Source organism: Ixodes scapularis, unplaced genomic scaffold (genome assembly GCF_016920785.2).
Source record: "Ixodes scapularis isolate PalLabHiFi unplaced genomic scaffold, ASM1692078v2 PGA_scaffold9__187_contigs__length_104089568, whole genome shotgun sequence".
NCBI classification, from domain to species: Eukaryota; Metazoa; Arthropoda; class Arachnida; order Ixodida; family Ixodidae; genus Ixodes; species Ixodes scapularis.
In genome coordinates, this window is record NW_024609884.1 from 31,445,667 (window position 1) to 31,459,316 (window position 13,650).

The 13,650-nt window shown below is 42.7% G+C and overlaps 1 protein-coding gene across 1 annotated transcript in view; it reads left to right on the forward strand.

Annotated features, from left to right (window-relative positions):
- Nucleotides 1-416: 416 nt before the first annotated feature.
- The window catches only part of LOC8035829 (syntaxin-17), a 32,607-nt gene continuing 19,373 nt past the window's right edge, over nt 417-13,650 (forward strand). Inside the window, exons 1-4 of the mRNA XM_029968467.4 lie at nt 417-785; nt 1,069-1,264; nt 2,661-2,872; nt 6,317-6,367. Coding sequence (XP_029824327.2) covers nt 618-785; nt 1,069-1,264; nt 2,661-2,872; nt 6,317-6,367 — 627 coding nt within the window. The 5' untranslated portion in view covers nt 417-617. The remainder of the gene's footprint in view (nt 786-1,068; nt 1,265-2,660; nt 2,873-6,316; nt 6,368-13,650) is intronic.

Sequence of the window (13,650 nt, forward strand, 5' to 3'; positions counted from 1 at the left end):
CGTGTCGTTTTACTCGATTTGATCCTGGCGTGTTCCAAAATTTACTCGATCTTACTCCAGGGTAAGGGTTTTGTACCCTTGGCGTTTTAAAACCTACCCGCGTCCAGCGTTTTTCAATCTGTGCTGTCACGTGATACGATCCGCCGGAGTCAGAGGCCGGAGGTACTCGGATCCATTTGGGTAAGATTTGGAACACAGCCCCTATGATTTGATCAGACATTACTCCCCCTATCGAGGAGGGTTGCGTGAGTAATTATTCCGGAAAAAAAAAAACCGCTTCTGGAACACAATTGAGTACGCGCGAGTAAGTTTTGAAACGCCACGGTACGAAACTCCGGAGTCGGATCGAGCCAATTTGATACCTCGTTGACATTTTGGAACACAACATGATTGTCATCAACGTTGGTTGTCATAGTAACACTGGTAACACACTGCGCATGGGCGATCAGGTGCGAGCAGCGTTGGTGCGAGGAACAGTTGTTTAGATTCTCATCATGGGCCGCGTTGAGGCAATAATGGCGTAAATAAGTACCGAATCCAAATATCGACACGTCTTTTTTTTTTTGCATACTGGTGGTGCGCACTCTTCTTCAGTCGACGAACGCCTCCAACGGAATATGGAGAGGGAGAGGGGACATCAAACGAGAACGGACAGCAAAGGCGAGCCGAAAACTCGGGGCAAATTTTCTCTTCGAAGGGTGGAAGTCGCAGTGCACAGGATCGTGGAAGTCGCAATTCCGTATCACCTAGACATCCTTGCAAAACATCGAGATAACATTGAAAAGGTACGTTGTTTTTAGACTTGATTTCTATGACGTCAATTGGCCTGGCGATCGTATTCGGGTATTCTTGTAAAACGGCTGCAGTTTGGAAGACCAAAGGTCGAAATCACGAACGAGGAGGCGAAACTTGACGGCCGCCAAATATCCACTCACGCATAATAAGTTATAGTTACAATTCACTCTCAAAAAGCTAAATCGATTGCTCCCTTGAGGGAAGTGCGTACCAGCGCTAATTTGTGGTAGTGCACAAACAACATCCTCATTACCCTTTTTGTTGTGCTTTCAGTTCCAGAAGCTAAAGCAGTGGGACAAACTTCACGTTGAACAAATCAATGCCTCCCGTACAGTGCAACAGTTGAAAGCGGACTTGTACGAGCTAGACCATGTTCGGAGTCAAGTGCAACCAGAAAATTTGAAGCAGTTCGAGAAACTTGTCTTCCCCATGCAAGAAGAAGCTCTTCAAAAAGTGCGCACATTTACAGGTAACTGAGGATGCGTCATTGTTTCATATTTCCCTCGCTTCTCCTAGAATAGGCAGAGCTTTTTTGGTGTCTTCAGGTGGCATTGCCTCCAGTTGCTGAGTCTGCTAAATATACCATTATTCTAGAAACTCTCTTCCCAAAACTTCTCCACCGTCCATTCAAATATTAAGGCGTTACTATGGCTCTGCCATAGTAAGGGCAGCAATGCTCCGTATATTAGAGGTACACAACAGAAAATGTATAGAGCATAATATATTTAGTTTGGACAAGCATTTGTCAAGGTTTATTTCTTTTCTCTCTTTTTTTTTTACAGCTTACGAGCTATCATCAGAATTGCTAATTGGTGAAGTTTACTTATCCGAGACAGCAACCTATGCATCATATTTGGTGTTTATAATTTACTTGTCTGATGCCTGAGCAAAATGGGAAGTGTGCTAAAGTTCTGTTTGCACTGACAGCATTATGCAGTGTATGTTCAATGCATAGCTTGCAACGGTCGCCACTGCTGGGTGCTGACGATTATTTCTACTTACTGGTTTCTTTTAACTACAACTTCTGTGGTGCAAAACTAACACGGAGAACCGAACGCTCGTGAATACTGGCATTGCCGTGAATGACGTCACATGCAAGCTATGTATATACTGTACTTCCTCCCTCACATGGTCTGCCTACTCTAATATTATGCAGGACTCTCAGGGAAAAATTATGCCACTCCTGCATGTACGCCTTGCGAGAGCTGGTATATAGTCAAACACTAGAAACTGTCTCGTTTCTGCACTGCATGTGTTTTAATTTTTCAAGAGTAAGAATTGCTGAATTTGTTTTTATATATCACTATGACACAGTGGAAGGATTGAGAGGGCAAAGCAAATGAAAATAACATAGCAATTGGCAAGGGTTTCAAACAATAACGCAACAACAAAAATTGCCCCGTCATCCAAACTGTTATCCCACTCAAGTTAAAAGGGTGGATATTAGTGTTAGTTTTATGTTGTAACAACTTGTTGGCTTAATTATATTAGTTTAGAAAGAAAAATAGGCTAACCTATCATTTTTACCAGTCTAACGATTATGGTGTGGGTAGCCTTGTTTTCAAGCTATTGCTACCAGAAGTGTTCATTTCTCTTTATTTGTTTTATTTACTTGCCTCTCTCACGTCGTTATGGTCAAAAGACATAACTGGTTTCTAATACTCCTAAAATAAGTGCTGTGAGCCCTGCTGATTGCAGTGATGTCTACAAAGTAAAAGTTGGTTCTTGACAGTAACCTCTATATGCAGAATTTGTGGAAGTGGCATTCCTTCAGTCAGTCTAGGATCAGAATTGCTGAAATGAATTGCCTATATACCAAAAGCATTCTGCACCATAGTTTTTATTTTTTAAACTTTGTTTTGCAGATCTGCATTTACCTTCGAGATTCCATGAAGCGGAGGTTTGCACCATACTAGAAGAGTCTTTGCCTGGCACACCACCAGTTGTACCTCTTCCTGAAGATCTCACTTGTGAAGCAGCATCGCCATCTCTTCCACCCGAAGATGAGCAGATGTTTTTGTTGCAAGAGATTCCTGATAACACTGCTGCCTACAAGTCTTGGAACTCACTCAGAAAGGTAGGAGCACTGACCAAACAACTTCTGGACTATCGTGATGGGTACCCTAGAAGGTCATGCAAACACAGGTCTAAATGCCAAATGTTATTTATATACAGTAAGAGAAGTGGAAAGGTCTTTATTTCCTGTGTCTTTTATTGTTTTTCCTTTTAGGAAAAACATCCTGTGGGTAGGGTTCCGTAGTTAGGGATAAAATTGAAAAAATTGTAAAAATACTTGCCAGGAGAATTTCGAAAACCCAGTAAAAATCAAAAACCACTAAATCAACTCTATTTAGAAAGTTACAAGGCAGTGGCAGCATTATAGGGCGTTCTGAAAAAACACTCAATTTGTACACGTTTCTAAGTTTCGATTTCCTATCGGAGCGCATCTTTAGGACTGCGGTCCTGCCACCCCAGTGGCCAATGGGCAAAGCTATGCCTCGCATCCCTCATAGGATGCAGGGGAGCGTGTCAGACGTGCATTGCATGTCGGCCACGAGGGAGCAGGACTGCTGGTGCAAAGGTGCACATTAGTTGCAGACGGACAAGATGTCATTCCTGGCGCCGCGAGATGTGGCAAAGCATTTGGTGTTACCACACGTGATTACACTGCTGGTCAAAGGCCACCAGGCAGGGACAAAACCATGCTGCATGCCTTTCTCAGATGTAGGCCTTCTCACTCTAGAGGCGCATGCGGAGTCAGAAGTGCCATGACTGGCTCATTTTTCTGTGACATGCATCGATGTCTGCAGTGCCCCGGAGTGCCACCAAGTGCTTTGTGTGACCACTGCTCGGCTTGGTAGAATTAGTGCTTTAGGGACGCATTTTGCATATTAGAGTGCAGCTCTTAGGCACGCGTTTCCGGGTAGGGCGCGTCAGCGTAACTGCGCTAAATTTAGCGGGGAAATTAATGTCACGTGACCTCAACACCAATTCAATTTCCCGCTAAATATAGCGGGGAATTGAGTTGGTGTTGAGGTCACGCGGGGTCAATTTTCCCGCTAAATCAAGTGGAGAAACTGTATTTGTCCATAGGTGACGTGACACCAAGTCATGTGACGTCATTTTTGCCTGCTAAATTTAGCGGGGAAACTGAATTGGAGGAGGAGGGGATGGAAGAGGAGGAGGGGAGGGGAGGGGGGCATACCATTCCCTCCATACCCTCCCCTTCTCGTCCTCAAGAGCTGCATTCTAATTTCGCATTACAGAGATTTGTAAACATCTTTCATTTTTTTTTGCGGTTGTCAATGCTTGTGATAATGTCAGTTTTATGCTGCTTTTGGCGGCAGCACAATGTAGCTGTCAAGAGGCATTTTTCATGTGTAGGAATTGAAGGAATGGAAGGGAACGGTTCTGCCATTCCAGGAGTGGGAATGGGCCCAGTGTCTTGATTGCAGGAGTAGAAAGAAGGAAGGGATTTATCGGAAACAATAATTTCCTGGAATAGAATTGTAATAGAATGGGGGTGCTCATTCTGCAACACTGTCTCCCAGTGGTGTGGCGAGAGCAAAACTATGTTTTCCTGCATAGCGGAAGTTCTTTGATTCAAGGTGCCAGAACCTGTGTAGAAAAGGTCTGTATATGTAGGTATACAATTTCACCTAGGCAAGCTGTAGTTAATAAATAGCATTTTCTTTGGGCAAGGATTTCGCTCCTCAGAAAACCCGTCTTTCACAATTTGTTAGTCTCTGTCGCAGTGTTCGACACGGGAGCGTATGTACGGACAACGAGCGGCAGGGAGATACAGATTTGGACTTAAAATGTCAGTTTTCTCCAAAGTCACTCATTACCATGGTCATTGGCTTGGCACAACAGAATACATAAGTACTATGAGGCTGCAGGTACCGGAATGGTAAAAGTGGAAGTTGTGTGAATGTTAGTATCACTTATACTGTCTTCCTCAATGGCATGCCGTGAGAAGTAATTTCAGTTTACTGCGGAACATCTCCGCATGATTTTTTGCTTCATGATCTTCCACGAGGTCCACACCAAATTAATGCAGACACCCCCAAATAAATGCTTAATGTCCGTCTTTGATTGTCCTTTGCCGTCTTTGGTTAATCCTTGACTCCTTGCATTATTTGTTTAATCCTTCAGCTGTGTAATATAAGTCTAAATTTTGAAACACCATAGTACAGCAAAAGGACTTCTGTCAAATTTGGAGTCTTACGGTAGGACCGGGCCAGTAAGGAGGCATCCTTATTGTGGGCCAGTCTGTGCCCCTGATGTGTATCCACAGTACTTCTAACTGAGGCTTCAAGTTTTAGTTCTTTAACTATTCAAAATGTCTACCAGTCAAGGAAATGAAAAAACCGTGTATCTGGGGATTTTTTTCAAGGATTGGGGAAGTATCAATAGCTTGGGGAATTTTGAAAGACAGTTTTCGTTTTGTTTTTTTAATTTTCCAAGGTGGTATTAAAGGCATACTGAATCAAAACTTACAATATATGTCTCATATTCAGAAATAAGTCAAACATGATCAGCTCTATCTGCTAATGGCAATCGAACGCTTGTATTTTGAACGGATGGCTATATTTTTCGTTCCAAAGGACCGATTCCAGCAAGCGCTCGAAGATCAGCTATCGAGAGCTTGATGCATGCCGGGAGACATGATGTCAGCTGGACCAGTACGGGCAAAGCTGCTTGGGGGCTGGCGTGGTTATGGGCTCCACCACTTGCCGTTAGTTGCGTCGTTAGTTGCCCCTCCCCGCTCCACGCAGCCCATGAGCTCAGTTGAATAGGCTGGGAGAGAAGGAAAATCTGGTTAGATTTTCCTTCTCTCCGTACGCACGCAGCTAGCCGCCATACTTGAGCAGAGCGGCGCTGCTTTTAAATGCAGAGTGATATAACGGCATTCGGTTTATTCCTTTTAAATACTGCTTTGGTGTCTTTCCGAGCAAAAGATTGGTTTCTCCGTGGTGTGGCCAGAATGTGGTTTACATTTAGACAATAAAATAAGTGCTAGAATTTTGTAGCAGTATCCCTTTAGAGTTATGCTAAAGAGATTGTTGACTTTCACATGCTTCACAAATCTTAGAAAGCTACAAATTATTTGCATGTGCATCCTGCTTCTATATATCTAAAGTGCAGTCAGAGATCCCTTGCCAAGTACAGAAGGCAGAGGAGGAAAGGGTTACCCTCAGGAGTGGTATTCATCCTTTCCTTCTCGCAGAACTAATGCAAGCTGAGCCAGTGATGAACAAGGATTCTCCTAACCACAGGGAGAGGAAGCCAAATCGATCACGGCTACTGTTGTGATTGATGGAGACTGGTCGGGTCCATTCAGTTACTGTGTTCTCTTTTGCTGGTCCTCCTCTAAATACTTCTTTTGAAAACCAAGTTTTTTTTTTGTTTTTTTTTATGGGGAGTAGCTGGGATTTTATGCAAATCACTTATGTGATTTGGAAGTATAATTTTGGTGTAATTCCTGACTGCTTTTGTTGTAATTTTTTTTTTTCCACAGGATCTTCTTGATGTCAGTGGCTTGCTGACAAGCTTTAGGCAACTTGTATATGTAAGTCCTTTTTTATTTTTATATAATTTCGGCTACTAGTTAATTTGTGTACTAGTCAATAACGAGCTGCATGTCTTATTACTTCAATAGCTAGTACAGTGCTTCTCAAACTTTGCATCGCTGCAGACTCCCAACTACCTCGGGGGTTGTTGCATACCCCCATTGAATATGTTTATATGGCAACAACCTGTTGCCTACATCGACAAATTCACATCTCCATAAATCAGACAAAGTTGAAGTCGTCAATCTGGCTGACTATAAATCACGTTTATTGTCTTTCACTTCCTGTGGATGAGCCCAGACAAAGTGGTCTCACAGTATAAAGTGTATATGGCAACATTTATCGGAGTGCCTTCTCCAAGAAAGCATGTAGTAGAAATAAATTTGCAACTATAGTTTGTGACAGGTTAAGAATTCAGGGGAAGCTCCTCCCACCTTGTTCCACTTTAGCACAGAAAACGCTGGAGAGGAGGTCAGATCCTCTCCTGCATTTGCTCTGCTAAAGTGGAAAGAAGTGGGAAGAGTTTCCCCTGGACTATTAACCTGTCACCGACTAAAGAAACTAGCTAGAGCACTCTGTGACTCATGAGAAATCTATTATAGCAGGAAAGATACTTGGTCCAACGATTTCAACTGTTTTCAGTGCCTTACCTGCCCCAGTGGAGCAATACCTGAATCAATGTGAACCCTCACGAATGTCGCCGCTGACCCCTAAGGATCCGCGGTTTGAGAGTTGCTGGCATAGTATAACTCATGCTGCAACTCCTTCTGTGCATCTTTACGGCTCATTATTTCATTGTAACTTCCTCAGACTATACTTCGTTTTACCGTAAGTGCTATAGGCACATATCCATGTTGCTTTGAGCAATACTTCCATTGATTTGAGCAAGCATGCACAGCATGGCAAGGTCGAAGCGTGATGCTCGCTCTTGTATCTTCCGCATCACTCACACTTGCAGTAAAACAGATATAAAGCTATTAATAAAAAAAATTATTGTAATTTTTTTAATTTAAATTTATTAGGGTGCCAAGGATCTCGACGATTGTCATTATTTATCTGAGTTTTAAAGGACAACTTCGGTCGAAAACAAAACTAAAAATAAATTGCTGGTATCGCTTTAGTGCCACGAAATATCATCACAGCCGAAATATTGGGTCAAATTGAAGCCGCCTACTCTACTAAAGCCAATTTTAAAGATGCGACCAGCTGCTCTTTAGCGGGCGGCAAGCGGGTTAGCTTTCAATCAAGGAACACTGGCACAGCACCCTTGTGACGTCACGTCGAAGTGGAGCTGCGGTTGGTTGTACCGCATACTGCAGCACCCTTGTGACGTCACTTCGCGGTCGTGCGGCTGATGATCAGTGTTGCCATCCTTCTAGCAGATAGTTTCAATTTTGCCGTAGACGCCCGAAACCAAACTTTGAGCCATGATATTTATAAAACTACACACAATATCGGAAAAAAGAAATTATACCTTGTAGTTCAGGTGCACTCTTTTAGCTGAGAACATGCGTAATAACAAAATTAAAAAAAAATATTGACCATGCTTGCCCTTTAAAGGGTGATGCGAATCGAAAAACGGCAATATTTTACAAAAATTTGATTTTGGATTTTATGATGTTTCATTATTTTTGAATCTTTATATTTAGTGAATAAAAATAAGAGACTTCTTCCAAAACCGACGCGCCCCATCGCAGCGAAATACCTTGCAGTGCACTCTGGTAACTAGTTGGCCACTCAGTTTCGGTTTCGACTGAGCAGCTTCATCTCATGCTATCAAGCTGCAACCGAACGCGCTGCTTGTGTTTTCGATTATCTGACTTTTTATGAATGTACAATACACTCATTCTCGAGCAATACAAAACGAAGACCAGGGCATTTACAATGGTTACCGAAACACCGGATATTGTGCGTGCGTATGCAAACGTAGTAAGACATGGCTTAGTCACCTCACCCCACGAGTGCATCTTTGAGCTCAATGTCAATATTTCCCTCTAGTACATGTGAACTACAACTGAAATGTGGTCACCTTGAGCCTTACACGTATTTTGTTTGCCAGACGTCCGCTTTTTGTTACTTCATTGGTCTAAAAGCAAGACGCATCCTCACAGGAGTATCAAAGTTGAGCCCAGCGTTGGCGCATGAACTTTTAAGGAAACGCAATAAATTCGACCTAAGTACTGCACAAAAGTTACTATGATGTCTTCCTAGTGTCAACAGATATCTCTCACTCAAATTTTATGCTTATAGAAGATTAAGTTTTCGCAAACGCTGAGATCGGCTAGCTACGACGGAGACTCTAACAAGCGTCCCCTACTCCTCGCTAAGCCTTTTTGAACGAGCTTTTACTGGCGCCCAATATCTGTGCCTGACTGGTGTGTCTGAAATTATCTTGGCATACTCAGTCAGGAAGAAAGCAAACACATAACAAATATTATGGCCATTAGCAACCGTCAAATGCGCTTTGAATAATTTTGTTCGTTTGGCGCACCGCATAGCGGTTCATGCCCGTCCGGCGCACTCCCGGGGAACGGTGCGACATTCTTCACACAAGTGCTCGAACGGTTTTGTTGTGCAAATGTGCCTATATGATTGCAGGATAACTTTATGCTCATGCGCAATGTTGAATATTAGTGGAATGCCAAGCGGGTGGAAACTTCACTTCGTGCAGTGCTGCGGGGCAGTACAGATAAGAGATGAGAAGTCTGTTCAAATGGAGCTTTTCAATGGCGCCTCCGAGTTTTACCTCTTGCGCTGATGCGAATTAAGAAAAACAGTAATTGCAAAAAGTAATATTTTGTCTATTTCGTCTATGGACGCACGAAACAAACAAACTTCCTGATCAACAACACTAATGTAAAGGCGCGAGCTCGATGTATGCATACGTATTGGTTGCTACAGCTTGTTGATTCGTACACAAGCAAGATCCCCGAGCTTCGCAGCATCGAGATTCCCAGGACTGGCTCGTCCACATACCTCGAAACGCTAACAGAAAGGCTCACGTACAAAAATACAACAAGCATGTGTTAAGACAAGCTATACGTCTCGGGCTTGTGCTAAAGCTTCGAGGTCTGGCCATTTAAGTTAGTTCAGAGACCACAAATGACGTTCTCGGGACCAGAAACCATGCAGGGGTGTGACATCTGCGCCAATTGTGCCATTTTGATACAAACCCAAATTTCTGCACCTAGTTGTGGTCGAAATTGCGCCACACTGCGCCAAAGTCACAAAAAAAAAAAAAAAAATGTTTGCGGCGACGCTAGATTTAGCGGGAAACGAGAGTTTGGTTGGCAACATTCAGTCTCATCATAGTAAAGTACACGGCACGGGTACAGGGTGGCGCGAACAACTGCCGGATTCAAAGATTTCAGCTGTGGTATCCTTCTATACCTATGATACGTGGTCTTTTCACGATTTTCCTATACTACTTTCCGCTGTCATTTTTGACTGGATGCTAACGGTATGCTGTCAGGCGGTCTCGCTGTCTGGCCGCGGGAGGTACGATGCACAGACTATCAAGATGAGCAAGTATTTCTTTCGTTTTGAGACTAAACCTTTTCTTAAAAGTGCTACTGAGCGCCTTCATTGTGTAATCATTCATTCGTGCCTGTAATCTTCTCGTCAAAATGGACGGCGCCGTCGCCGTGAGTACTTTCGGTTGTCCCACACGTGCTTCCAGTGCGTGAACAATCGAAAGTATCGGTGACGCACCCGTATTTAGCGTGCATGTACTGCTCATAGGTTTTCTACCAATTCACTATTTACCTTGGGACTCACTTTTGTGGCAAGTTTTTTTCAATCTGCACGTGCTTTCTACGAGCGTCCGATCGACGTCTGGTTTTAGCAAATCGTGCTTCCCTTTCTGCTCTCGAATCATCGCTTTAAAACGTTTTGCACTACAGCTGCACTTTGGCACCAGTTCGTATTAGAGTCAGTGTATGGGTTCCCAGAGTAACAAAAATCTGAAGGTTCGTTCTAGAACCGCGGCGCGGCGCTGAAACCGAAACCATGTCGCCGCCATCTTGGGTCCACGCGTCGACGGGGGTATGAAGGCAATAGTGACATGCATTAGAGAGTGTTCAAGGAGCCCCTGGTTCATTCCGCGATACGCGTAATGAACCAGCTGTAATCAGCACTCACCTCACAAAGTTTGCTTCTTGAAGTGGGCTCGAAATATTTCCGTTTTGCTATGGCCAGCCAAGCTTTCTTCCTGCGTCTTGCAGTTGCGTTCTTTCCAAACGGGATCCGGAAGAGTCGCTTTCCATCCTCCAGCCTGCTGCTGCACCCAAAAGCGCAACAAGCAGGCATTGTGCCACTAACTACATAACCTCCTTGTTTTTGCCGTCGGTAACCGCATGGAAAAGACGGCGCGTAAGCGCACGTTCGATGAGCAGTTGCTTGCTGGCCCCAAGATGGTGGCGATTAGAGCCGCTTGAAGCGCTGCTGGAGGTGAGTCTAGCGGTGCTTGTTTCACGTGATCGCTACCGTCCAATGATGCTCACCAAACCAAAACATGATCGGCTAGACTGAGTATGTTGTTCCCAGAGTAACGCAGATGCGTTACTCTGGGAACTCATACAGTGGCTCTAGTTCGTATAAGCTTGAGGTACCTGGTGCCCACCTAACTTTGCAACAAGCCTGTGTTTCTTGTCCTCATCTATACGCATTGGACTCTGGTTTGCCTTTTCCGTTTCTGTGTTCTTTTATTTTTTATCTAGGTGCGTATCGGCGCTGATGACTTATTGGAACCAGGGAGAAAAAAATTAATGATTAAAAAAGAAAAATAAGATTTATTTGATTTAAATCTGATTTTTTATGATTTCAGTTGCTGATAAGCTGCTCTAACATTTTCTGCTCCCAATCTGGTCCAAACTGTATACTTTTCTGCTCCGAAGTTGCTCCAAGAGGCGTAAACTGCTGCTCCAAAACTAGAATTCTGTGCTCCTAAGCTGCTCCACAATCCAGATTTTTCTGCTCCGAAAATTGCTCCAAAACTTGTTTCACCTGTCTCACCCCTGACCATGAGATAACGGCCGTTAATAGCCCTACGCTGACGTGTCGATCGCAACCGAAACCACGCCACTCCCCTTCCTGGCCAACTAGTTCCCAGAGTACAACGCGCGCCGTGTTGCATGCAGGGATTTATGGAAGTAGTCTATTAGTGCCGGTCCATAATCGCTAAATTAGTAAAATACCCTTGAAGGACCTCCAGGCAACCCAGAACGGCATGAATTTGAGCCATTTTTGTCTGCATGGTTCTTCAAGTTGTGGCGTCGCCCGTCATCACATCACAGCCGTCTCTTCTCCATCGCAGTTTTCTGTAGCTTAAATTTCTCACAGAAATTTATTAACAAAATATCATTTTCCGCACTGTGAAAGAGTGTGACTACAGATCTATGGTAACACTCAAACAAGTTTTTCTTTTTACGTAATTTTGGAGCGTCTTCACAGTTTGTGCACAAGAATTTATATTCTTGATATTGTCATGTCACAACCAAATTTGGCATGCATATACTTTAGAATATGTAGAATGCAACGATCTAGGTTTGGTCAGAATGTATATTTTTTTTATATTTGTGGAAAGAAAAAAAAATAAGAAACTTTTGTTAGCCCCTTGAAGTGGCGTTTGCTACTTTTAATTATTTTAAAATGAAAGAAGTGCCCCACACATTATTTTTGTTGTTCATTGCACTCAGTGGTTTAAAAGGAGTGAATTAGTTTATTTTACTCTTTTTTAAGTGTGTTGGCATGCCTCACATGTGCGCAAGAACATGTTTTTTCAGCATGTACATTGCATTGAGAGCCTAAAAAAACAAACTCTATCAAATCTAACACTAGATTTATAAAGAGAAGATTAAGCACCATAAACTGTAAACATTTCATTTCAATATTGTAAATAATAAAAAAAAAATGTTTCCCCCTTAATCATCCACGAGAAACAGAAAGCTAAGTAAGTGAGAATGGGTCAGTTTCAATTTCATGCTCCAGTCACGAAACTGAGAAGGAACAATTTGTATAATTTTAGATGTTACTTTTTTTGGGAGAAGCAGCAAGCTTCTGCATATGTATGTTTTCTTCACAAATAGGCAGCATTTAAGTTTCAAGTGAGACAATATATTCCACTCCTAAATAGCTTTTGAGTTGTCAGAGGCTGTTCAATTTTAGTACTACTTGGGATAATTGTTTCCACTCATCACTTGCTCAGATGCATCGGGATTGATTTTTCTTGCATACTTTTAATGGTCTGGTTGTTTATTAAAACTGGGCTGGAAATATAAGCAAAACGAGTCGCCTTTGCTTTGTTGAGGAGCGGCATGTCAAGTTACTGCTGTGGAAGATCCTGGTAAAGAAAAATCAATGGAAAACTCGCCATGGGAGATACAGAAACACTATGTCCTATGGCTACACCCGCAAAAATATGCATCCCAAAAAGGACGTGCTGATAGTCAAAAAGTAACGCGCACGCGTCCCTCCTTGGCTATTGGTTTCACGAAGTTGTGGGTTCGAATCCTCTGGGGGTTACGACTTTTTTATTGCTGAACTTTTATGTTTTATTATAATTGCAATTCACAATCAGGTTCCAAAACCGCATTCTACAACGAATGCGAGCCGCCGCGGGACGAGCAGCATAAGTTACCATGGTTACCAAATGACGGAAGACCCGGATATGTTAGAAACCGAAACTGCACCGCAATCACGTGATATAGTGGCGTACAGCTAATAAAAGAACGCCAATAAATAACTCAATGTTTTTATCACTCCCAATTTATTATTTGAAGATTAAATAAAGTTTAATATATGTTCCATCTTTTTACATAGCTATTGTGATGTTTTGTTACTCATGCTGCCGAGGGGTATTGCATGGTTGTTTTAGACAGTTTAAAAAACGCTATTTTTAATCACGGTTTATAAAATGCTGACGCAATATTTTGCCTAATACTACGAAATCAACGTCTTTGTGGTTTAATGAATATAAGAAAATTAAGATCCAGCAGATACATTCTCTTTTAATGTTCCTTTTAAGAAGGTGGACGAGGTGGTTCTCAAGTATATTCGAAATCGAGACAAAGAAGTGAAAAAGCAGCAAACTTTGTCTGTCATGTATCCTTGCCCCAGTCCCTTTTCTTACCTTTGTCTCAAGTTTTCGAAAACCTTTGACAGTCTTTCTTTTCTTTACAATTGATAGCTTAAAATGCAACAAACCACATGTTATCACTGATAGGGGGGAATCCCAACTTGAATAGTGTGCACCAGAGAGCATTAAAGGGGTCATAAAAAGGAA